We start from the raw sequence: 25,827 nt of genomic DNA, 5'->3' as shown, positions 1-25,827 counted from the left end.
TCACAGCTAAGAGTTTGCCCTGAATTTCAGAAGAGACTTTGGACTTGGACACAACAAGCTGTGTGAAACAATCAGAACAATTAAGATTCTGAGGATTCTTAGAAGATGGACTAAATGTGTTCTGCATTTTGAGATTGCATGCGTCTTTAGGGGCCAGGGTGGAAGGTTATCGTTTGAATAAGAAATGTCTCACATGGGCTCAGGTGGTGCACACCATGTAAGTAGGCTGAGCAGGAGAAAGCAGGTCACTGGGGTTAGGCATCTGAAGGTTATACCTACTCCCTGGTCTCATTTTTTCTCTCCTTCCTGGATGCCATGATGGGATCTACTTCTGCTCTGCTACATACTCCCTGCCATGATAGACTGCGACTAAATAAATCCATCCTCCATAAAGTTGTTACTGTCATGTATATTGTGACAGCAATGAAAGATTAATATAGCATCTGACATATGGGTAATACTACATACATATTTGTTTATGGAGAATACGATTTCTGGCTGGCAAGAGAAAGCATGTACATTAAGACTTGTTTTTGTCCCTATTCAGTAGCTGCTACTAGATCCATTTCCCTCTCCACTCTTGTCTAAAACTTCCAAGTGAGGCAAGGAAAAGTAGATCTGTAGACATTAAGTTCTTAGTGGTTTCTCCTATAATAAATACAACTTACATCTCAGCAAGTGGTATGGATCTGTCCTTGAACAAAAGACCTTCATGTCCTCTTCTCTTTTTAGAATGGAACCTCTATAGTACTTCACAGCTGAGAGACAGGCCCTACTCTATTTATAGCTGGACACAGATTATACAGGGCTGTTCTCTCTCCTCTTTAGGGTAGACTAAGGACCCCTTCAAGATTCCATTTATGTAATTATGGAGATAAAAACTTGACAAGGAGAGAAATCCCATTTTAATCTTAGAACAAAGCAGCATGATGTTTCTACCTAAAACACTCACTGTTATAGAGAATCTACAAAGAGCACGTTGCATATTCATGATAAGCTCATTCACCTTCCATTGAGTTGAATTCTATCAGCTAATTTGGAGAACTGGTCCGGAAGTCTTCTCTGCTTTATGACACCCTCCAGAGTAACAGAAACTTCACAGAGAGAGTATGTTTCAGATGCACCAGTCAAACCAAATTCCTGAACAGCTTGGCATACCACTTCTTTAGCTGTGGTATCTTTACTGATGATAATGTAGCAACTTTGTTGATCTGCTTTGAAAACTCTTATAACTTGATCAGGAATATCTATATAAACACAAAGATGAACCTTAGTATTTTAAAAAGTAACATTTAAACACCCCAATAAGCAACTTGGAGTACAAGGATCCCTCCAAACAATGAAATATACATTTCTATTTCACACAGGATATGAGAAAAATGTATTCATTTTCTTCAGATGAAAGATACTAATAGAAGTTCACAAAGATAAAAATTGCGACAATTCAGAAGACATTTTTCATTTAACATGTTATAAACATTTGATGCTATTATTGTTCTACAAAGTTATTTTTATTATTTTAAATAAAAAATTATGTGTATAGGTATTCTGCCTGCATGTATGTTTATGTTCCACAAGAATGCCCAGTGTCCACGGAAGCTGAAAGAAGATACTGGATCCCCTGAAACTATTACAGGTGATTGTGAGCTGCCATGTGGGTTCTGGGAATTGAAGCTGGGTCCTCTGGAAGAGCAGCCACTGCTCCTAATCATTAAGCCATCTCTCTTGCCAACAAGCTATCTGTGTTTTTAATAAGGATGGAAGAATAGTAGTCCATATGTATTGTGTGAATGTGCAAACAAGTGCAGGTGGTACTGGAGCCTAGATGCACTGGATTTCCTTGGATTAGCATTTTATGGTATGATACAGAGCCCCCCCTGCCACCACACACACACACAGCAGATAAAACTATCTTTTGAAGGAATCTGACCAGCTCTTTAGTGACAACTCTCAAAAGGTCTCTGAAAAGGTATGCATATTTTCCAGGTCTTTAAAACACACTTTCCAATCTTTCTCCAAAATTATATTTTATAATCATAGAATGTGAGAGAGCAAATTTGGTCATGTCTCTATTAAAACAGTTTATTACATTTTTGTCTTGCTGCTATTCTGAAAGGCTATCCTTTTCCTTTTCTTGTCTTCAATACTTTTTTGTTTTGAGACAGTGTTTCTCTATGTAGTACTGGTGGTTTTCAAGCTCACTATGTAAATCAGACTGCCTTTAAACTCAGAGATTCTCTTGCCTCTATTTCCTGAGTGCCAGAGTTTTAAAGGTGTGCACCAACACATCTAGTTTCCAATACTTTTTGGCACCACCTGTGTTTCTTCCTATTGAGTCACATTAAGGCACCAACACTTATTCAACTATAAAGCAGCAATCATTTTTTTCCTAGTTTTTTTTGATTTTTTTTCTTTTTAAAGGGGGGAGTGTTGTGTGTTGTTTATGTGTGAGTTTGTGTTGAGTACGCATGCAGAGTCAGAGGTTAACATTGGGTATCTTCTTTAATGGCTCTCTCTCTACTTGTCTTTTGAGATAGAGTCTCTTACTGAACCTGGAGTTAGCCCTGAGCTCCTTGATTACACTAGAATGATGAACCAGTGATAACCCCAGGGAATCTCCTACTTGCCATTTCTCCAAACCTGAGATGATTGGTGTGCATTGCAGCACTCAAGGGTTTTTTTTTTTTTTTTTTTTTTTTAAAAAAAAACCATGAATACTAGGTATTAAATTCAGGTCCTCTTATTTATACAACAAATACTTTACCTACTGAGTCAGCCTCTGTGCAGTCCATTTTCTCTGTTTTATATTAAATTTATTTTGTTTTTTAAGAGGAAAGTGTTTAAATGTTTATATGGTTAAACACCTCAATCTTTGTTTTGTGATTCTGCCACAAGCAAATACATACTACCTAAGATATACTCATATAATTTACACATGTAAACATTTCCTCCTTCTGTCTTGCTTTTCTTTGAAGGGAAGAGCTACACCTCTAGAACAATGATTACTGCAATGACAGACACTAAAAATAAACAAATGCTAAGTTTCTAAATGAAAATTAGTTGTGTTTTCAAATAGGAATATTTATTGCTGTGACTTTATATTATTTGCTCAGCACTGTCTTCCTTAGCACTATTATGCATCATTAGTTAAAAAAAAGGTGTGGGGGGGACTTGTCTAAAAAGGGAAGATGAGAATAATGGAACAGGCGTAGCAGGAAAACAACTCTACAGAATGAAATACCCCCACACTCTTGTACCCTGAAAATGGGACCACAGAAAGAAATCAGCTCCCAAGACTAAAGATTCAACTGAATATACATGGATGTAATTCTACTTGTTAACTGATGGATGTTCTGGGTCAAGTTCATGTACTCAGTAGCCTCTGTTCTAGAAAGAGGTAGCAAGCAATATTTCTTTGATGTATTTAAAAATCTGAGTAATCAATACTTCTTGCTTAGATTTCTGTCAATGAGTGAGTCTCTGATGTGTAGCTAATAGCACTGTTATTTTGGAGCTCACACAACTTAAGGTTAGACAGTTTTATAATTCACCAAATCAGGCATGCTTCTCTGCCTAGTGCTGGAAATTGCTGTCAGGAAATGGAAGACTGGCTGTCAGAAGGAAAGTGAGCAAAGGGGTTTCACCATATACTTTCCTTAATAAAGAACCAAACTGTGTACCTGAACTCTTCATGAACTGGGTTCTAAGCCCTAGAAGTGGGATTTCTCTGTTACAGTTTTGGAGGCTAAGTTTCAGCAAGAGATCTTGTTTGACCTTGAGGGAATGGCAAACCGTCTATCCCTTTATAGACATCTTTAGGGGAATATATTCACAGACAGGGTGGGGATTTGTACAACTTCACACTCTGTTTCTGGGAAGGAACACAGAGTTGTGTATCTTGAACAAGGCTCAAAAGCTTTACTTTCTAAAGACATTTGTTCCTTAGGTGATAGTCACATAACAGAAAGTCAAGTTAAAAAAAAAAAGGTGCTAGAAAAAAAATCTGTAAATAGGATTTACCCAAAGGCATCACAACTGAATCCTGATAAATCTGCCAATGTCATGAAAGCCAACCTGGAGAACAGTGAAATCAGAAGAAACACAGTTTCTCCTCACTGGTACCAGCAAGAGAACAACCTTTGTTTATTTTAAAATCACTGTATGTACATTATTTACAAACATGCTGCCAGATGAAGAATCATGTACAGGGCCAAACATAATATTTGGCTCATGATAGATGTAGATAATATAGAATTAGATGAACAGTAAATATGAGATCAAAAGAATCAAAAAGAAAAAAATGATATAATCATCGCAAATTCCAGTCACGAAGCAAAAATGCATACACAAAAATTCTGTTAAAAGTAGTTATTTTTGGGTGATGATGATGGTGGCTTTTATATATGCTAGGCAAGTTCTGCCCCTAAGCTATCACCGCAGTCCCAGAAAGACATGCTTTAAAAGATCTGGAGTGTACAGTATTTAACTCAGATATTCATATTTTATTTATATATAATTGATTTGTTTATTTGTGTGCTGGTATGACTGGAGGGGCAAACACATGTCACAGCACCTATATGGAAAGCAGGACAAAATCTGGGAGTTGGTTTCTCTCCTTCCACTATGTGGGCCCCAGGGACAGAATTTAGTTGGGCAGTTTTAGTGGAAAATGTGCATGTAACTGTTAAGCCATTTCATCAGCCCTCAGATTTTATTCTTATAACACATTCTTTTTTTTTAAAACGATTTATTTATATTATGTAAACAGTGTTCTGCCGGCATGTATGCCTGCAGGCCAGAAGAGGGCACCAGATCTTATTACAAATGGTTATGAACCACCATGTGGCTGCTGGGACTTGAACTCAGGACCTCTGGAAGAGTAGCCATCTCTCCAGACACTTAGATTTTATTTTATTTATTTATTTTTGGTTTTGTGAGACAGGGTTTCTCTGTAGCTTTGGAGCCCGTCCTGAAACTAGCTCTTATAGACCAGGCTGGTCTCGAACGCTCAGAGATCCGCCTGCCTCTGCTTCCTGAGTGCTGGGATTAAAGGCGTGCGCCACCACGGCCCAGCTAGATTTTATTTTTAAGAAATGAAACAAATAAGACAAGTGAAACAAACAGAAATTCCAGATATCTGAATTTAAAAGCTAGAAACACATTTTTGGAGCACTAACTACATGTATTTTTGAAGATTATTCACTTGTATGCGAGTATGCTTGATTGTCTGTACAGATGGCACCATGTTCCAGCAGTGCTACTGAGTCCCGTGGAACTGGCTCGAGATCCTCTGAAAGAGTAGTCAGTGTTTGTAACTGCTGAGTAGTGGTCCACCCTCTAGAGCGATAACTTTAATTTGGTGTGTATAAAATAAATAAATACTTTTAGGGAGCTGGTTGTGGTGGCATATGTCTTTCATCTTGACTCTCGGGAGATAGAGGTACGCAGATCTGAGTGAGGGGCAGCCTGGTTTACCTAGCAAGTTCTAAGATAGCCAGAACTACACAGAGAAACCCTGTTTCAAAAACAAAACCTTTTAAGGATGTACTGCCCTTGAGATTACACTAAAGATGGAATAATTTTTCAAGTATTTAGAAGGATCTTTAAGAAAATAAAGTTTACTTTTTCATTCTCTACTCCCACCCCACCCGAGCATTTGTGTATCTACTGTGTTTTAGGTGAAGAAAATACAGTGGCAAAGAAAGCAGACAAGTCTCTGACCTCAGGAAATTCACTAATATTCAAGAGAGTAGAAAGTGGTTCAAGGAAAGACAGTAACAAGTAGAACAGCTCACAAAGTGACCAGGGCGCGCGCGCGCGCACACACACACACACACACACACACACACACACACACACCCCAAAGACTAGGGCAGACTATTGCCACACTTGCTCTACTCATATCAAGGACTGGTAGTGAGTATTTTATTTATTTTATGGCACTTATACAACGAGACAAAATCTCCACAAAACAATGCATATACAAAACAGGTGGCAATTCATGAACACAAAGACTTAGCAAAAACACAAATGCCCATTACTGGAACTAGTTTAAAGAATTTTTACCATCTCTTTAAACAATGCTGGTAGAACATATCATTCAGATACATAAATATTTAAGGAACTCTGTTAAATAAAATGGCGAGTGGAAGTGTGTATCATCCCAATTAAATTAAAGGGATCGATTGATGCCATATTTTACATTCAACGAAACTTGTGAAATTATTACAAGTAAATTATTGTAAAATCTGAAGGGTGGAGACACTTGTACTTACCCTTTCTCTAAAGTTTTACTTAAAAAGTACATGATAAGGCTGGGTGATGGTGGCACACGCCTTTAATCCCAGCACTCGGGAGGCAGAGGCAGGAGGATCTCTATGAGTTCAAGACCAGCCTGGTCTACAGAGCTAGTGCCAGGACAGGCTCCAAAGCCACAGAAAAACCCTGCCTGGAAAAACCAAAAACCAAAAAAAAAAAAAAAAAAAAAGTACATGATATCTGTACTTATAATTAAAAAGCAGCAAAGACTTTACATAGGACAAAATTAAGTTTGCTACTGAAAATAAATAGGATTTTTAGCTACTAAATGATACAGTAACCATAAAGAGCTCTGTATATAAACTTGGCAGCAGCAGCAATGGGTGTAGGAGGGACCGGAGTCAAATTTCATTTAGCCACACTGGAAAAAAAAAAATTCTTGGAGATGTGTCTTATGTAGCCCAAGTTGGCTTCAAACCTGCCATGAAGCTGAAGGTGAACTTTAACTTCTGATCGCCACCTAACTGCTGGGGTTACAAGCCTGTGCCACTGTGACAGCTGTCACAGACTGAATTAGGCCTTCTACAAGATAAGTGAGCACTCCAACTGAGCTGCATTCCTAGCTCCATACTCTGAATTCTTAAAGCTTCAACTTATGTTAGATGAAAAAGTACTTCCACAGCACTCCATGACACATGTTTACACATACACACACACACAGTAAAAAAAAATAAAAATTTAAAAAACTTTTCACAAGTTGTAAAGTGGCATGTATATTGTCTCTATATGAAGAAAAAACATACATAGTCACTGAAAATAAATAAAAGATTTACACCAATGAGCACTACCTCACAAGTGGAAAGAGAACTATGCTTCCTACTTCACTGAGGTCTCTATCAAATGACCTTTTTGAAAATAACAAACTATACACAAAAGACAAAAAAATACCAAGATACTTACAGTAAAAACCAACAGCTGTAGGCAGCAAAAATAAAGCAAAATTATAAAAAGTCAGCAATCAAATCAAACTATTCAGTAGTTCTGCAGCTTTGCCTGCACTGCGATTTTGATCTAGTAAGAACTTTATGCATACAGACTCAACATAGCTGAGCTTGACAAACATCATTGCAATCAAATGTGTGGACAGAGCTAACTTTTAGTATTGCTGTTAAATGTAAGAAGCTGAATTTGAAGCTGGTAATAGTTTTTCCCAACAAAAATACAAATAATATATTACTGGATAAGTCTTTCACAAAGTTGTGCATTTGGAGGTCTCAAAAGTGAGCTGATAGGTGTATCCAGCTATAACATGACATGCACACACATCGCAGCCTCAGCTGCATTAAACTTTCTCTAAGCAGATTTAAAAAGCATCTCAGTGTCCTTCCAGGATGCTCTCAAGGAAAGAACTGAGAATCCAATCTGAGAGCTATCTGAGAAGTACCTGCTCCTCAGGGGGGATACAGTTCTACATGTGAAATACTGTCCACCTCCTCCTTCCACTTTTCACTCTTCTTTCCCTTAAGTCGCTCTTTATTCCTTCAGCATCACTTTCTAATTATTTACCCTATTATTATTTTTTATTATTATTACTATGATGATGATGATGATGTATACATGCATGTAGAGGTCAGAGGATGGCATGTAGGAACAGTTCTCTTCTACCATGTAGGTTCCGACAAAAATCTGGTTGTCAGACTTGGCGGCAAGTGTCTTAACTTTTAACAGGCCTTGTGCTGGCCTGTCTTCATCCCAAAAATCTATAAATGCTTGGGATGGCAATATAATCATAAAAATCAGCAAATCAGTAATATCATATGCCCTTTCTAAATAACTGCTTTCAAAAAACGTGCATATTTAGATTGTTCTCTGGGAATGTAAAAATCTTTTAGTTGTGAATCTTCTATGAAGTGTGGAACACCTACATACAAAGTAAAATAGATTTTTGATTCTACCACAAGATGAACATGAGAAGTCATTAAAATGCACTCAAAGTGAGCCAGGCGGTGCTCTGTGAGTTTGAGGTCAGCTTGGTCTACAAAGTGAGCTCCAGGATAGCCAGGGCTGCTACACAGAGAAACCCTGTCTCAAAAAAACCAAAATACCAAAGGTGCTGAAAGTGTTGATGAAAAGTAGGGGATCTGAGCTTGAGTACTCGAGAGTAACACATTAAAGAAGCAGCTGACTGGACATGCAGAGAGAACCTATAGGTGGTCAAACACACGTAGGCAAGAAATGATGACGCAACAGGTTATCAGAACAGGTGGTTAGAAAGAACATTCATCTACAAAACACATCTTCATCCTGGTACAGGCATTTCCTCTTATGTCACAGAACTGAACCTAGCCTGCTTTTCCCCTGCCTTTTTGACACCTTAGTGCTCACCTTTCCTGAAAGCAAATAACTTAATATACTGGCAGCCAGTTTTGTACTTATTTCTGATTTGTCTTCTGACACAACCCTTTACAGGAACTACTAGAACTTTCAAAGTGAAACAATGATTCATTAAAATCTCTGTTCTACAGTCTTGACGGCTTACAGAAAGAATGACGCACAACACCAACTTGCTGTGTGCAGAAACTCTAGCGTGAGCTGGGAATGGAAGGAAACAATGTACGCAACTACTTTCACTAGTCTCGGTTTTTGTTAAACCGTGGGAGTTTTTAGGCTGCTATATAATGTACAGTACAACCTTCAGTAAATGTTTTCCCTTATGTTGAAGGGTTTTTATTTAAGTTGCCATAGGAAAACACAAACTTTACCAATACACTTGTATTTTCTTTCTGGCACTGAAATATATGTGAATGAATGCTGTTCCTTTAAGCATTAGAACAAAAAATTTAAGTTGAATCAGAAACACTCTGAGGGATCATTTCCCCCATCTTTCCTGTGGGTGCAATAACATTCAGTTTTTAATTTTTTTTCTGGAAAAAAAAGTGGTGTATGGCATATAATCGGTTCTTTACAATGAGATTTTTAGATCATGGACTTATGTGAAATTTTATGCCTCTGGGCACCAACACATACAGAAAACAACTTGATGCTCCATCCTGAAAACCATTAGAAGGGAAAACAATGTTATACTATGATAATAATAATTCTTGACCAAACCAAAACCAAGTCTTCTTCCCCCACCTCCGCCCCGCCAAACAACTTTAGCTTCAGGTGCTGAGATATAAATTTTACAGTCATTTATTTTCATTCCATCACTCATCAATTTCTGAAAACTATCACTGATGCTCTTATTATGAAGTTTTAATTTAGAAAGAAGTAACATGTTTTGGTAAAAAGACACAATTTTCCCTGGCTTATTGCATGAACCCAAAAACCAGAGGTAAACTCTGCAGGCAAAACCAGTATTTATGGCACAAGTGACTGTGTATTAGGTACCACTTTGGCCATATGACATCACATAGAAACATTACCTGAAGGATTGGAAAAGTCCAACATGCTGGTGGTGGGCTGCAAGAGATCTGGGCTGCTGGATGAGAGAGTTCCAGGAATTGGCATTATAGCCAGGCTGTGCCTACAGTGCCTGGTTCCCACAATGCTGTCATCTTGTGATTGGCTCAGGCCTCCATCACTTCAAAAGATAGATATATATCACTTTCAAGTATTAGAAGGCACTTACATAGCAAACAATTTGGATTCCTAAGCTCAAGGTATAACAACAAACTCAATTCAGTGTAATGACTTAAGCAGTTAAGATTAAAACATTTCAGCAACCAAAAAGAGTAATTATAATGAAGAGACAGCAATGAAATGTTTTTGAAAATTACATTAAAATGAAATATAAAATGGAAGTAATTCTACTATATCACAAATAATGTTGAATTTGCTTCTTCTGGTTTTGGCAGAAAAACTCAATCTGAATGAGACTGCTTGAAATTTGCCAGTCTCAAATTTCAAATATATTTACTAAGCTATACACAGCCACACAACAGGAAGTGTCCCCTCCAAACACATGATAATCACAAGATGATTTAAATCAGTAAGAAGAGTTTGCTCTCTTTTTAGGTTTCAAAAACACTATTAACTAAAAAGCCATTATCTAGGGCAACAAGAAACTCTTCTTTTATAACACTTAGAACTGTTACATAGGTAATTCTAAAATCATAGGAAGGAAAAACATAAACACTGTCAGTTAAACTTTGTATATTTCCACTATTAGTTTAATTATAAGTAAAACTGTTCTATAGAACTTAGGATCACAGTGCAAAAGATTTCCATCATCACCAAAGACTAAAATCAGAGTTCTCTCCCTAAACTTACTTGTGTTGAAATATGTTCCTTAGTATCTGTTCTCATGTAAATTTTACTCAGCACAGTCTCCTGTCTTGTTTTTGCTATACAAACAGGATCACAGAACACTTACCAATTATCATGGCAAAGATTAAACTACAACCTACAAAAATGAGCGATATGGAATATATAGAATATATTAAAGCAAAATATAAGATTTAGGCAGACTATGTAATGAAACAAAATGGAGAGTAACAGAGTGTTAATAGCAAGAAAACAAGGACAGCCAGGACGAGAGAGAGAGCTGCATAGTCAGGGAGGCATGAGGGCGTGGAACACTGTAATGGCAGACAGACTGTTAGTTAGCTGGTTGTCTCAGGTCCTTTCTCTAGCTTGCCACTGGTTGAAGAGCTAAGTCAGCTAAAGTAGATGAAAAATGGTATTCCTGTTCTTATGAAAAGAAGTCAAGTACTTTTACCAAATTAAAATAAGAGTAATTCAAAGCTGGAGAGGAGGAACAATTGTTTTAGCTGACACAGAGAAGTAGAGGCACAACAACACAACTGACAGAAATGATGCTAGTTATTCCCAAGGAGAAACATCAGTTTACTCTTGGGAGAAGAAAGGTTTTATTTGGTAAGCAATTCCCGCTTATCCTAAACTACCTCTCTACAACTTGGTTTGCACTGCTGGCTGTCAAAAAATAAACATTTTAAGATTATTTAGAGAAGACAAGAAAAGCTGTCAGTATTTGAATCAGAAAAAGTAGAAAGACATGTTTAAACAATAGTCTAACTGATTTCTGAAAACCCAGCAATTTTTGGATTCATAAAATTAGGTAACTGAATCCAAAGACACAAAGAGGTGATCTACTCTTACTAACAAAGTCGAAGAAAGTACAAAACTAAAAGTAGAACTATTTTTTTGGTACAGGGTTTCATGTAGCCTTGGGTGACTTTCAACATTCTAGTAGTGAGAATGAATTTGAATGCCTGATCCTCCTGCCTCCACCTCCAAAGTGTTGGTATTCCATGCTTGCAGCACCACATCTGATTTATGTGGTGCCTAGGTTCAAACCCAGAGCTGTCAGATGCTGGGCAAGCACTCTGCCAGTTAAACCATGTCCCCAGCACTAAGTCAGAATTTTTGGTTAAAGGGACTTCACTATAAAGTTTACAGAATAAAGTTGTTTTTTTTTTTTTTAATTAAAAGTCCTTATCTAGCCTATACTCATGTAAGGCAGGCTATAAATTCATGGTACTTAGGTGTGAGCATGTAGACATGAAAATTCTGTCATGCAGAATTCAAGCTATGACAGGAATGAAACAACTGGCAAAAAAATCCATGCTTAAAGTTTAACGGATAAAACCTATTTGAGAAATAATTATGTCATTTCTTACCAAAACAGTCTCCTGAGAGGTGATGCAGTAACAGAAACAAGACATTTTTGAAAAATTCCTCAATAATTAGTTCCCTAACGCTAAACTTATTTAAAATAAAAGTAATTAGCTTCATTATGAAACCAAAGAGGGCACAAGACACCACTAATGTGCATATCAAAAATAACTCCAACATTAAAAGCAAACAAAAAATATACTGACACTTGGAGAAAAAAATAGTTCTTGATGCACAAAACAAAGCAATGTTATTTCTAGGAAGATACAGAATAAAAGTTGAGTGATTAAAAAAAAAAGGAAATCTGATTTTGGAACAGTCTAATATTCTCCAATTAATAAAAGTGTACTGTGGTTATAGTTTACAGATGTCTCTCAAATCAATCACTCAGATCAATAACTTATTTTCATTGCTTTTTAGGAACAATTTTTCACTTCAAAAGTACATAATTGTTTGAGGCTTAAGTGTTATCTACTTTTACCTAAAGTATGTATGGCTTTTTATATTCTTTCCTTCTTGTTCCTCCTCTGGGGTCATGTAGGGAGGAGTGGAGTTTGTTTTCCACCAAGCTGGAAAACTCAAACTCAGAGGTCAGCCTGCCTCTGCTTCCCGAGTGCTAGGATTAAAGGTAAACACCACGAACAACTGGCACATTTACTTAATTTTTAATTTCAATTAAAAAAATCCAAATATTTAAAGTAAGAAACTTCAAAGATAAAGGAAGAAAGAGGGAAAACTTATTTGTACTTTATAAAAAACAAAAAACCCAAAACAGACATCTGGACATTCGTCCTTGTTAATTTTCGTGTCTACGTACTAAGCTAACGTTCTTTCCTTTTTTTTTTTTTTTTTTTTTTTTTTTTTTTTTTTTTTTTTTTTTTTTTTTTTTTTTTTTTTTGAGACAGGGTTTCTCTGTTGCTTTGGAGCCTGTGTTCTGGAACTAGTTCTTAGACCAGGTTGGCCTTGAACTCACAGAGATCTGCTTGCTTCTGTCTCCCGAATGCTGGGATTTAAAAGGCATGTGCCACCACCGCCTGGCTTCTAACCACTTTCTTGTACTTGGACTTTTAGTATACTTCTAACCCTTGTGAGGATCACTTGACTACAGGAGTTTGAGGCCAGTATGAGCAACACAGCAGGACATCACCATCAATGAGCTCTATGGAAAAGGTGCAGCATCCTTAGATAAACATCTATACGATCACTTGAACTCATTTTCTCTATTATCTACTGATGCCACAGTGATGTTTTCCCCTAAATGACTTTTAAGAGTTCTTCAGAATGGGGGAATCTCTGTAGTGGTTTGAATGAGTATGTCCCCTATAGGCGTAAATATTTGAATACTTGGTCCCCCAGCTGGTAGTACTGTCTAGGGCGGCTTAGATAGTGCAGCCTTGCTGGAGCAGCTACATCACCGGGAGCAGACATTGCGTGTTTATAGTTTTCTTCCATTTCCTGTTTGTGTTCTCTGCAAAATGGTCAACGCTTTGGATGAGTTTCTGAATGCTAGGCTTGTAGATTTCCCTACATCTAGCTAGACTGCACACTTTTGCAAAAAGCAATCATTTGCTGGATGTGGTGATGCATACCTGTTTCTAGCACTTGGGAAGAAGAGGCAACAGGGCTTTAGAATTTGAGACTAGGCAGGGCTACAGAATAAATACAGTACATGCTGGAACTACATGGGGAGTCCCTGCTTCAAAAAAGTCAAGAACTAGTGCTATGGTTTAATGGCAGAACATTTGCCTTGCATGGGAAAGCCTCCCAAAAACTGCAGAAAAAATTTTCCAAATTCACTTTAAATGATTTGTATCAAAATAATAATAAAATATATGGTCTCAAAAACAGAGTCAGACAGATAAAAATGAGAAACTAGCTCTCACAAAACTGGCCTCAGAAATCTGATTCTAATTTATCTTTTAGGATTTCAGCAACTGAAATGATTGCCATTTTATGCTACAACATGAATAGGAGACATGCGTAACACGTTTTTATTCATGTTTGTATTTAGCTAACAGCTTCTTGTGGCACACAATGCAAAAAACTCAAAATGCCTACTGATTAATAAATGAAAAACTAAATAAAAATACATTCTGAATTTAAACACACCCATTTCTAGTAGATTTTTCTTCCTTTGTTACTAATACAAAGTTGTCATGTGGGAAATGCTCAACTAGCTGCTCCTGGTGACAGCAACTTCGTCTCCTGCTATTAACCAGTCCACTCTCCAGAGAGTGTGCGACACAACAACGCACACAATCCAGACCAATCCATCAAGGCTTCTGGAAATAAAACTCAAGACATTACCTGCTTAAAGAACTCGCCATGTGAATTATTTTCTGCTCTCTGGCCTCTGGATTTGTTTCCCTTTCCACAGTGACTTCTGGTCATCTCAAACTCTCCCTGACCTCTTTTAGAGTGGGTTACAACTCTAACAGTTTCTTGACCCAGCTTCAACTGGTCTCGGTGTTTGTGATATGTACAATATTAAATATTTTTGTTATTTTAAAGTTATAGTTTTCATAACCTACTCACCATAATGAAAGCAGTGACTTAGAAATGAACAAGAATGAGCTTTAAAGTGGAAGTATAAAGCAAAGCCATCTGATGCATCAGTTTCCAGTGAGTGACAAATTGAAAGAAGAGAAAATTTGTTTCCCTGGGTAGAAGAACTCAGGAAGAATATTTCCTGATCTTTGAGATTTGTGTATGTGTGTGATGGGGGCATACACAGGCTTGTGTGTGGCCATATGTATAGGGAGACAGTAGTTGGCATCAGCTATCTCCTTAATCCCTCTACACATTTTTTCAGACAGGCAACAGAGAATCTCTGGAACCAGAGATTACCAGTTCTGCAAGGCTGGATGGCTAAGAAGCCTCAGGAATACATCTATTCTTTGAGCTCCTGCCACTGTGTGATATACAGACAGAATTACTGTCTGGAAAAACCCAAATATCAAAAAATTCACCATTAGAATTCAGAATAGATTAAGTAATGCCAGCAGAAAAAAAATGATATTTAAAAACTCAAAAATTACCAATAGATGTACCTCAAAATTTTACGTCCAAATTTATAGATAGTGATTGAAACTGAACCCGAAACATAAAAATAAATAACACAAAACAGTCTTAATAAAAGTCACAACACTAAAAGCTACTATATAGTGACAAAGCCACAGAGATAATGCAGAGATTTTTAGATTTTACTCATGTATTAAAGATTTTATGATGTATAAAACATACATGATTCTTATCCCTACAATAAAAACTTCACTTAATATGACAATCCAACACAATAGATTGGTATTACCTACCTAAACAGTTTTGGAGGCAAGATACTAAATCGTGTTTTATCCAAAATTTTTCTGATTTTGTTTCTTCCACCTGAAACAGTATTTGCTTTAACTTTCTTATTTCCTTTCTCCTGTGATGTCTGTTCAATATCCCCTGGGACATCTTGGATTGAATGGCGATTACTTTTTTTTTCGGCAATTTTGGGAATATGAGGTATACCAGATTTCTCTTGTTCAGTCCTACTGAGCAATTCTTTGAACACTGTGGAAATAAACAAATTCATCATTTCCCCTTTCCTTACTAAAATGTTTTTACCAACACATTTTAGGGATAAATACCATCAAGTTCACACTCATTTTAAAATCATCTGCTAGATCCCCAAAGTGATAAAATTAAGTCATTAGGAATAACCAAAGGAAAAAAAAATAAAAAGGAAAAGAAAAAGAAAAAGAAAGGTCTATTGCTAGCGTGTGTGAAAATGTGCACTACTAAATTAAATGAGATCTCCTGGTCCCATACCACAACTGAGCTGCATCCAGCCTGAGAGGTTGCTTTTCTTTGTCCTTTCCCCTTTCCTTCACTTCTCTCTCTCCTTTCTTGCTTTCCTCCCCACCTTTCTTTTGTTGTGTTGACACAGGATTTTGCTTCACAGATTGGGATTGAACTCTCAGTTATCTTTCTGGCCTCCCCAAGTGCTGGGATTACATGTATGTGCCACTCCACTGGGCTTGTTAAAACAACAACAAACAACAGCAGCAGCAACAACAACACACCCAACAGATATTAATTGTGCATGCTTGTGAAGATCAAGATGTCATTCATGCAACATACATCATCGTATCTTTCATTTTTGCACTCTTCCTCACGTCTCTCCTAACCTCTAGAAATCTTAACCCTGCCTTCAGGTGAACACTGCTTTAGCTGCCACAGAAGAGAGAAAACGCCATACTTGTCTTTGTGTGTCAGACTGGGATACCTTAGCATAATGTCTTTCAGCTCCATCCACTTTGGCCAAGTGTCACGATTTGACCTCTGTTATGACTTAATATTCCCGAGTATTATATACCATCCTTTAACCTATTAATGGGCCTCAAGATGACTTTTAATCTTAGCTATTTGTAAAAGTAGCAAAAAATCAGCATGCAGGTATCTCTGGTTCCTGGCTTCATTTCTTGTGGCTATCCACTGAGGAGTGAGACAGCACCATCACACGATAGTTCTACTGTTTAGCTATGTGAGGAACTTCTCATTCTCTACGGGAGTTACATTGCAAATGACAGTGTAAAGAGTTCCTTTCCTGGCCGGGTGGTGGTGGCGCACGCCTTTAATCCCAGCACTCGGGAGGCAGAGGCAGGTGGATCTCTGGGAGTTCGAGGCCAGCCTAGTCTACAAGAGCTAGTTCCGGGACAGGCACCAAAGCTACAGAGAAATCCTGTCTCGAGAACCAAAAAACCAAACCAAAACAAAAAAGAGTTCCTTTCCTAAGGGAAGCAAACTAGAGCCTACCCTGTGGTCAGGACAAAGGTAAGGCAATCCTGAGGACACAAGCGCAGGAGGGCTGACTCTGAGCCCCCCTTGTCTACCATATGGTGGCATATGTGCGTGAAAGATGCCTTCCTCTCCACACCCATTACTACCTGCAGCAGGTGAGAGAGTCCTTGCACCTCACTTGACAAAACAGTAGAGCTGACCCTGGGTGGTGAGAGTGGGTGATCCGGATCTGAGAGTAGGAGAACTGGCCTTGCTCCCTGTTGCAGGCGGCAATGGGTAAACTACATGGGGCAGTGCTGGAGAGCTTGCCTGGGTAGTAATGATGAGGGACTGGTGATTTATTCAACCCAGGCCCAGAACTAGGACTATGAGTTGGCCAGTCCCAGCATCCACATCATCTATGAACTGCAGGAGCATGTGAATGGGATGAACCTACAGATCCAAAACAGCAGGATCTCCAAGACACAGGACAACAAGATATCCAAGAGGAGCTCCAGTGAGAGCCCATTATCAGTGGTGTAGCAGAAACCAGAGGCGTCAAGCCAGGCCAAAGACTTGTGGTAGTGATGAATGGACTAAAGGGTAAACTGTGTGACTCAATGAGCTACACTACAGCTTCCACGACAAGATTATTTTCTCTCTCATCTGTTTTGTTTAGTTTTTCTTTTAAATTTGGTTTTGTTGAGGGGAGGGAGGTTCTAAGGGCAGAGGATGATTTCAAGGGGATGAAGAGATAAGTGGAACCAGAAGGTATGATTTAAAATCCACAAAGAAACAAAAAAAGTTTAAAAAAGTTACTTTCTCATACACCCTCTTCATCAACACATGCTATATTTTTTTCTTCTGTGTTTAAAGATACTTATGACAGAAGAAACTGTGGCCTTGATTTACAGTTTTCTGATGGTCAATAATATAGAGTACTTTCTCAAATATTTGTTTGGCCACGTTTGTTTCTTCTCTTATGAACTGTTTGTTTAGATAACTTACTCATAAAAATATTGGATGACTTGTTTCTTTTTTCCTTTTTTGGAGACAATGTTTCACAATGTATCTCAGCCAGGCCATGAATATTCAATCCTGACTCATCCTCCAAGTCCTGTCCTTTCATTGCTTTGTCTTATTTTTTGGAGATAGGATTTGGGTAGTTCATGCTAGCCTTGGAGTCCTAATCCTCCTGCCTCCACCATACCAACCAGTTTCTTGAATTATCTTTATACAGTCTGGATATTAAACTTCTGTTAGAACTGCCAAATATTTTTTCCCATTCTGTGGGGTCTTCAACAAAGACAAGACTACAGTGCCCAAGTATGATGCAAACATATAAAAATGACATTAAAAATGATATTTATTTTATGTGTACATATGATTGTCTGCCATGCATCTGCATATGTTTGCCGAGTCCAGAAGAGGGCACCAGATTCCCTGAATATGGAGTTACAGAAGGATATTGTCTGACGTGGTGGTTGGGAACAGAACTCAGGTCCTCTGGAAGAATAGCAAGTGAGTGCTTTTTAACCAGCGAACCATCTCTCCAGCACCAAGAGAAACATTTTACTTTGCTTTCAAAGTATTAGATATCTTTAGGATTCATCTTTGACAGACATTTTGCTTTACTAAATTAAAGTTCCTTTCAGCTTTTGGTTTTCAATTTTCACCTTTGTTAAAACCACCTGGCAAAGATACAAACAGCTTTTCATGCAAGGCTCTTCTGTTGACATTCAGAACCAGGAGCAAAATTTGCAAGTTTTCCTGGGTCTCCGAGAGGAAGCTACAGCTCAGTTCTACCTTTTGAGAAGGTCTGTGAGAGCTCCAGTTCGAAAAGGTGCTGCTGGGGTGCTCTGGTCTTTGGTGAGAAGTGAACTACAAACCATGAGTGTCCCTAAGAGTTGTTTCTTTCTCAATGATTTGTGGTTTTTTTCCTTTCCTGATTTTTTCTGTTCTTGTTTCACGAGATGAGGTTTTAAATCACTAGACAGGTTTTCTGCCCCTTCCTTGAATCAACTTTTCTTCTTCATAATCTGAAAAAGATAACTTATTGATCATCCTCTATGCCCATCTTCTGCTTTTTCTTACACCTGATGTCTGATCCGACTTTATGACAGTGCCAGTTATTGTGAACACTAGGAAAAGATAAAAGTGCTCCCTCCATTTCTACAAATGCTTGTTTGAGGTCGGCTTTGGTGTTCTGCTTCGCTGACGGCATTCTACCTGAGCTAAGGCAGCTCCCACTTTTATAGTACCAGGTGTAGTTCCCTATCCTTGACCACAACCAATGTAGGATCCTGGGAGGACAAAAGTATTCTTACTACCCAGAGGCTCTTAGGCATGGCTTCCCTGCCTCCTACATCCAAAAGTCTTCCTTTTTCCCCAGGGTCCATGTTGCTAAATACTTGGTACCAGTCAGTAAATATTTCTGTTACAGGTGCAAAGAACTCTCAGGTATTAGATTCTTAAGAATTACATAAAACACACTTGAGACAGAAAACTTGGGAGAGACTTAATTTGCTTAAGGTGACAGAGTAAAGCCTGCTTTCATATTTTTCAAAATCGGAATTCTTTAATATGACCTAAAAGTTGGCATTGGTAGATAGTGTAAATCCCCAGAAAGTAAAAAGCTCTGAAGGCTTCTTTATTCGGCACTAAGTTATAAGGCTGGAAAACTGTCCAGCAACAATTTAATTTGAGGTAACTGTACCCAAGGCACTCAGAAGAAAATCTCAAATTACTTCATTTTTTTCTATGACTGAACAGTTTAAAGAAAGACAAGCAAAAGTGAAAAGTAAACAAATAAAACAAAACAAAACAAAAAACCCTAAACGTATCGGGGGTGGGGCATACTTCCAGGATTCTGTCATTCTCATAGCAATCTAATCATCCTAACGGGATTTTCTCCCCCTGTCTTGAAGAACTCCTAAGTGGTCTTTGTTTTTTAATTGTTATTCTAGATGTATTGGTATTGCTCTCATGATTTTAGCCAAAATTCAATGTAGTTTCTAAAGCAAATGGTAATAAATTTTCATAAAAATTATAATATCAAATGAATTAGGTATATTTGATTAAAAACACAAACTTTATTTTTTAAAATAAAGATTTATTTTATTGTTAGTTTATATGTGTGTTTTACATGCCAATATGGAGTCAGATAAGAACAAACTGGAGTGACAGATGGTTGTGAGCCACCACGCAGGTGCTGGGAATTAAACCTGGGTTTTCTGGAAGAGCATCTAGTGCTTTTAACCACTGAGCCATTTCTTCAGACCCCAAAGCATAAGCTTAATACATGTTTTAATCAGATATAAATAAGAAAAACAAAACCGCCCAGGGCTGGAGATGCAGCTCAGCTGTAGGGCACTTGGGCAGCATATGTAGGGCCCTGGGCCCAATCTCTCATACCACAGCTACTAGAAATATTTCTACAAAGAAAGGAGGACATGTCGCTTACAAATCTCTTCACAGGTTTCAAATGCTTCATTGAATTTATCTGATGAAACAACTCTGGCATTTGATTCATTGCAGAAAGCTAGCTTTGTACATTTGAAGTGTAAAAGAGACTGGTTAGGGCTGGAGAGATGGCTCAGAGGTTAAGAGCACTGACTGCTCTTCCAGAGGACCCGAGTTCAATTCCCAGCAACCACATGATGGCTCACAACCATCTGTAATGAGATCTGATGCCCTCTTCTGGTGTGTGGGAAGCAGAATGTTGTACACATAATAAATAAAATTAAAAAAAAAAAAAGAGACTGGTTATGACTTCTGAGCTCTATTCAAATTATTCAAGTTTTATTACTGCACTCTGCACTATATAATATAGTACACAACAAAAGCTCAGTGGATACTTTATACATAACTGAAGCTGTATCTCTGCATAAAATTTAGATTATATAAAATTATAGATTATAAAAGCATAAGAATCTTAGCATCATACACAAAAAAAGCCTTTTATTCTGTTTCTGATTTTCAAAGACAGGGTTTCTCTGTGTAGTACTGTCATGAAACTGACTCTGTATACCAGGTTGGCTTCGAACTCACAGGGACCCACCTGCCTCTGCTTCCCAAGTGCTGGGATTAAATGCATGCACCACCACTGCCTGGCAGAAGTTTATATTTTACTATTATCTACCTCACTGAAAAAAAAATTTTCTTTTTTTCTAAAGATTTATGTATTTATTATGTATATGGTGTTCTGTCTGTATGCCTGTCTGTAGGCCAGAAGAGGTCACCAGATCTTATTATAGATAGTTGTGAGCTACTATGTAGGTGCTGGGGAATGAATTTAGGACATCTGGAAGGGCAGCCTCTGAGCTCTCTCTCCAGCCCCCTTACTTTTTTATTTGCACAAAATAAAACAAAACCTTACCTCAGTAGCTTTTACAACAAAACTTACCGAAAATGTTGGTCTTCACAGTAAGTGCAAGATGAGTATTATTCCTCAAAATTTCAAGAGCTTTAACAAATGTAATATTCTCAAAATTTTGTCCATTGACTTCCATTATCTTGAAAATATTTTTAAAATGCAAATTAAAAAGAAATATTAGTATCTCCTATTACTTCATAAGTTTAATATTAGAAAAACCAAAATAGAACTTGAATAAATTACACCATATGCAAGCAATGATTATTGTTTTTAGAAACTGGACTTTTGTTTCCCTGTACTGTATAATTTCCAAATCTTCCATCATACGTATTTTAAAAGGTCATTTTCTTTGGGATCTCAAATGAGATGACTCAGCAAGAACTGCTCTTGTAAAGGATGCAGTTTCAGTTCCCACTTGCATGGTGCCTCACAACCACCTCTAATTCTAATTCTAGGTGATCCAATACTTCTGACCTCTGTTGGCATCAGGCAAGCATAGGAAACTAATTCAGGGAAAATATCCATACACATAAAATAAAACTTAAAAAAGGTGGGGGAGAATAAGATGGGGACTGGAGAGATGGCTGAGTGGGTAAAAATGCTTGCCTTGATCCTCAGTACCCAAACAGTGAAAACAGAGACTTGATGTCTTGGATGTCCACACATGCATACACTAAACAGAATTACATATATATGTATAATGCATGTATGTGTGTGTGTATGTTGCTGGATGTAACAGTGCATGCCTAGAATACCAATACTAGGGCAAGATGACTGAAAGTTCAGGGTTATATAGTCAGTCTCTGTCTTAAGAAAAAACAATCAGATTTGTTATTTTTAACTAATAAAAGCACCAGGTAGTCAACCCAAAGCAGCACTATTATGATGGTTTTTCTCCAGGTGAAAAACTGCTTAATTTGGCTGTACCTCATTACTACACAAAAAGCTTCTTGGAAGGAGAAAAAAACCAAAATGAAGTAAATACCAAGGGCAAAGTATAAAAAGTTAAAAATCGAATGAACAGAAATTCAGCAGCAAATAAGCACAGTAGAGAAGACAGATCTCAGCAGTGACAAAAATTCTCAAAGGTAAAGAGGACACAAAACAATATATTAGGAAAAGAAAAATCAATGTAAGGAAAATTCAGAATTCTAAAAGGACACACCAGGCCTAGAGTGATGGTGCACATCTTTAATTACAGTGTTCTGGAGGCCGAGGCAGATGGATTTATAAGTTTGAGGCCAGTAGGGTCTACGGAGTGAGTTCCAGGTCAGCCAGAAACATGACATTTGAGATTCCATCTCAAAAAACAAAACGAAGATTTATATCTGCATACCAAAATGTCATAGCACTGAAGAGATCCACATTTTAATAATTCTCAGTGACAACTTTGAATCTCAGGGACAGAGAATAAAGATGTTTATGTGTAGGAATCAATAGTATAAAAGAAAAATAAAGGCTGATTTTAACTTCTATTATTAGGCAACAATATGATAAGGTGATATTTTTCTGCAACCTCAGTGCCCTTAAGGAATAAAATCATAACTTTATACCACACTGAATAAAAATATCTTCAGATATATACAAACTTATGTCTGTAAAATGAATAATAGGGAGGTATGATCTAGACAAAGTGGATCAAGGGAAGATGGATAGAAGAAGCAAAACCACAATAAATTTCATTGTTAGGAATATATGATCTAGACAAAGTGGATCAAGGGAAGATGGATAGAAGAAGCAAAACCACATTTCATTGTTAAGAATATAAGTTTTGGATTTCACAGTTCTCCCACCCATTGTGAGAAATATCTTTAAAAGTTTTATGATGAAATACTGGAAAAAACATAATACATTAATTCTAGGATACTGGCTATTAGATATTTTTAATGAGTAGATAGAGGAATAGGCCAATTTAAAAAAAAAAAAACCTCCCTTAAGGAACATCAAAGGATTGCTACTTTTTTTCTTCTTTTTGAGACAGGGTCTCATGGTAGCTATCCCTGGCTGGCCTGGAACTCAGAGATACACCTACCTGTCTTTGGCTCCCGAGTGCTGGGATTAAAGGTGTGCATCACCATGCCTGGCCCCCTACTTTATACCTCACCGTTTCTGATAACCTGAGCATTGCAGGCTGTTTAGTGGCTTCTATTCACTATGTACCAGCAATAATTCTTAAGTTTTTAATACCCAAAAATACTTTTAGGGGCTTGAAATATAGTATAGTACAATACAGTGCTCACCTATCATGTCTGAGGCCATGGTATCTAGGTTCAATCTCTAGATACACTCTCAACAAACCAAATCAAACAATAAAAACAACAACAAACCTGTGTGCACATGTCTATTTTTAGACATTACCAAATGATGATCATACTGTATGTGAATTTAAGGTCAGCAAGAAAACAGTTCTTTGATGCACATGAGAGTCATCTATATAGCTTTTGTAAAAACACACAGTCCTGGGGCAAGGATGGAAGTTGATGCTGACTGCTTGCCTCACAGTTGCAAACCTTGGTCTGATCTCCAGTATTAGAAAATAAAAACAACAAAAAATGGCAACAGATTCCCAACTGTTCTGTTGAGAATATTATTAAGACTGAGACAATCCTGGAAATTACATTTTATGCAGAAGATACATTATATCACACTTTGAATTAGGACACACAATAGCTACTTAATGACTAAAAGTATAAACCAACCAGGTGTAATGGCACATGCCTTTAATCCCAGCACTGGGAGGCAAAGGATTTCTGTGAGTTCAAGGCCAGGCTGCTCTACTCCATATTGAGTTCAAGGCCAGCCATGGCTATACAAGTGAGACCTTGTCTAAAAACCAAAAAGAGTAACAACAACAAACCAAAAAAAAAAAAAAAAAAAAAAATCAAACAAACAAATCCCCAAAAGAATAAATCCCTACCCAATTTCTCCCATGTCTCAGTTTCTCCTGGTCCCTCATATAGTTCTCTGCTTATAAATGTAGCTGTGGTACCATATGAATATTAGTTAATTTGGTGACATGATTTAATCTTCAGCCACTTACATTTGAAAGTACTACGAAGCATCTATTCTATCAAACTTGTAAGGTGCTAATTAATGAACATCTTTCTGGAATATTCTGAAGTTGTCAAGGAAAAATTTCACAACCCTTAGAAAATAAGAAGGGCTATTCAAAGTAGGCTATACTGATTGTGCCCTGTAGAACACATGATTTTCAACCCTCTATTACAAAATTTTCCATCAAAAGTAATGAATATATGTTAAGTATTTTAAAAATAAACCTTATTTAAATGTTAACACTAGGGCTGAGGAGATGTACGATTGGGGCAAAAGGGTAAGCAGTGCTTGAGGAACAACACTCAAAAATTGTCTGTCCTCTGGTACACACACATTATCTTTCTCTCTTAACTATCACCTTCCCCCAAAGATAAGAAACAAAAGTAACAGATGTACTGCTTATAAAAGTTTTCTTTAAGTGTGGGATTATTTACTTACCTGATCACCCCGTTTCAGTCCTGCATCAGCAGCTTTGCTACCAGGGTCTACGCATTCAACAAAAACACCGAATCCCTTCTCACTGCCTCCATTAAGGCTGAAGTGCAGTGGCGACTCACGGGATGCCTTCTGTAGCACAACTTGCCTCCACTTAGCCTTTGCAGCACAGGCAATATTCAATAACCTGAGATGACCATTCATTTTCTGTGAAGTAGAAAAGATTACAATGAACATTTATGTACCTATTCTTACAGGCTTTAAAAATTCGACATTGGTTATGATTAGAACCAAAACACAAAAACTACAGAACATGTGAACAAAACTGGAAAGGGTCCTTCCACTCCAGAGCACTCAACAAAATTCCTTAACAGGGTTTTAAAAAACTTTTGGATAATGAAAGGTTATTCCTGAATGTTCAAAGTTCTTACCACACTATCTTGCATCCCTCCTAGCTGAAACAGAATGATTTCCTTTCTGAATATTGTCTAATACTCAGACACATTCAGAAAATATTTAACGTTTTTATAATTAGTCTAATATAGTCAGTAATAGTCTAATTTGAAGTACTATTCCTATTTGAATATTCAATTATTCTCAAACAGGTAATGTAACATGTTTGTGATATGGCTCTAATAAGCCAAAGATCTTTTTTCTTCCAGGGCAGGAATCAAATTCTATACTTGTACATAATAATAATGTTGAGTGGAAGATTTCAATAAATATTTGATTATTTGTTGGGGGGGGGGAGGATCCTGTAACTCAATCTTTCCTTCCAGTGTCTCTTAAATAACTACACACTGGTACTTCAAGAGCTATATGATGTTGGTGTGCCTCAATGGTCTATTAGTCAAGTTCCCCAATCTCTGCTCGTTTCCTCATTTTGCACGGGGTAGATATGCTGCAGGAAAGTCTACAGGAACTGAGGGGTAAGAAAGGGACCAGAGCCGCCACTTTCTTCCTTCCGTGTCCAACTCAATTTACTCTGGAAACTATGCTCCTGAGAATTTTCTCTGTGACAGTTTCTTTTCAGGTTGCTACACTGACTACCTCATTGTAGTCCTCACATAATCTCTCATAACTGGAGACTAAATTTTTTTTTTTATTAAGATCTAAGGTATAAAGCTGATACAATCTGTTCAAGTGAACAGTTCTAACTAGAGGATAGCTCCAAAACAGAAATGAACATAGAAGATACACTGATTTTTATTTTAGTGAGGAATTCTCATCCAAAAACAGATCTGGGAGAAGATAGAAGTTGTTCTGAGTTGCTGTTCTTGCTGAGGGAATAGAGAGACCCCTGA

At 37.4% G+C, this 25,827-nt stretch overlaps 1 protein-coding gene across 1 annotated transcript in view; it reads right to left on the bottom strand.

Annotated features, from left to right (window-relative positions):
• Rapgef6 (Rap guanine nucleotide exchange factor 6) overlaps window positions 1–25,827 on the bottom strand; it is a 72,646-nt gene that overhangs the window by 40,101 nt on the left and 6,718 nt on the right. Inside the window, exons 5-9 of the mRNA XM_050157767.1 lie at window positions 24,527–24,730; window positions 21,065–21,173; window positions 15,210–15,450; window positions 9,684–9,841; window positions 1,007–1,247 (exon numbers count right to left, since the gene is read on the bottom strand). Of these exons, the coding sequence (XP_050013724.1) occupies window positions 1,007–1,247; window positions 9,684–9,841; window positions 15,210–15,450; window positions 21,065–21,173; window positions 24,527–24,730 (953 nt within the window). The remainder of the gene's footprint in view (window positions 1–1,006; window positions 1,248–9,683; window positions 9,842–15,209; window positions 15,451–21,064; window positions 21,174–24,526; window positions 24,731–25,827) is intronic.

The sequence above is a fragment of the Alexandromys fortis genome, unplaced genomic scaffold (assembly GCF_014885135.2).
Source record: "Alexandromys fortis isolate MF-2015 unplaced genomic scaffold, M_Fortis_MF-2015_v1.1 scaffold_103, whole genome shotgun sequence".
NCBI classification, from domain to species: Eukaryota; Metazoa; Chordata; class Mammalia; order Rodentia; family Cricetidae; genus Alexandromys; species Alexandromys fortis.
The sequence above is the reverse complement of the archived record's forward strand: the minus strand, read 5'-3'. Positions and strand labels throughout refer to the sequence as shown.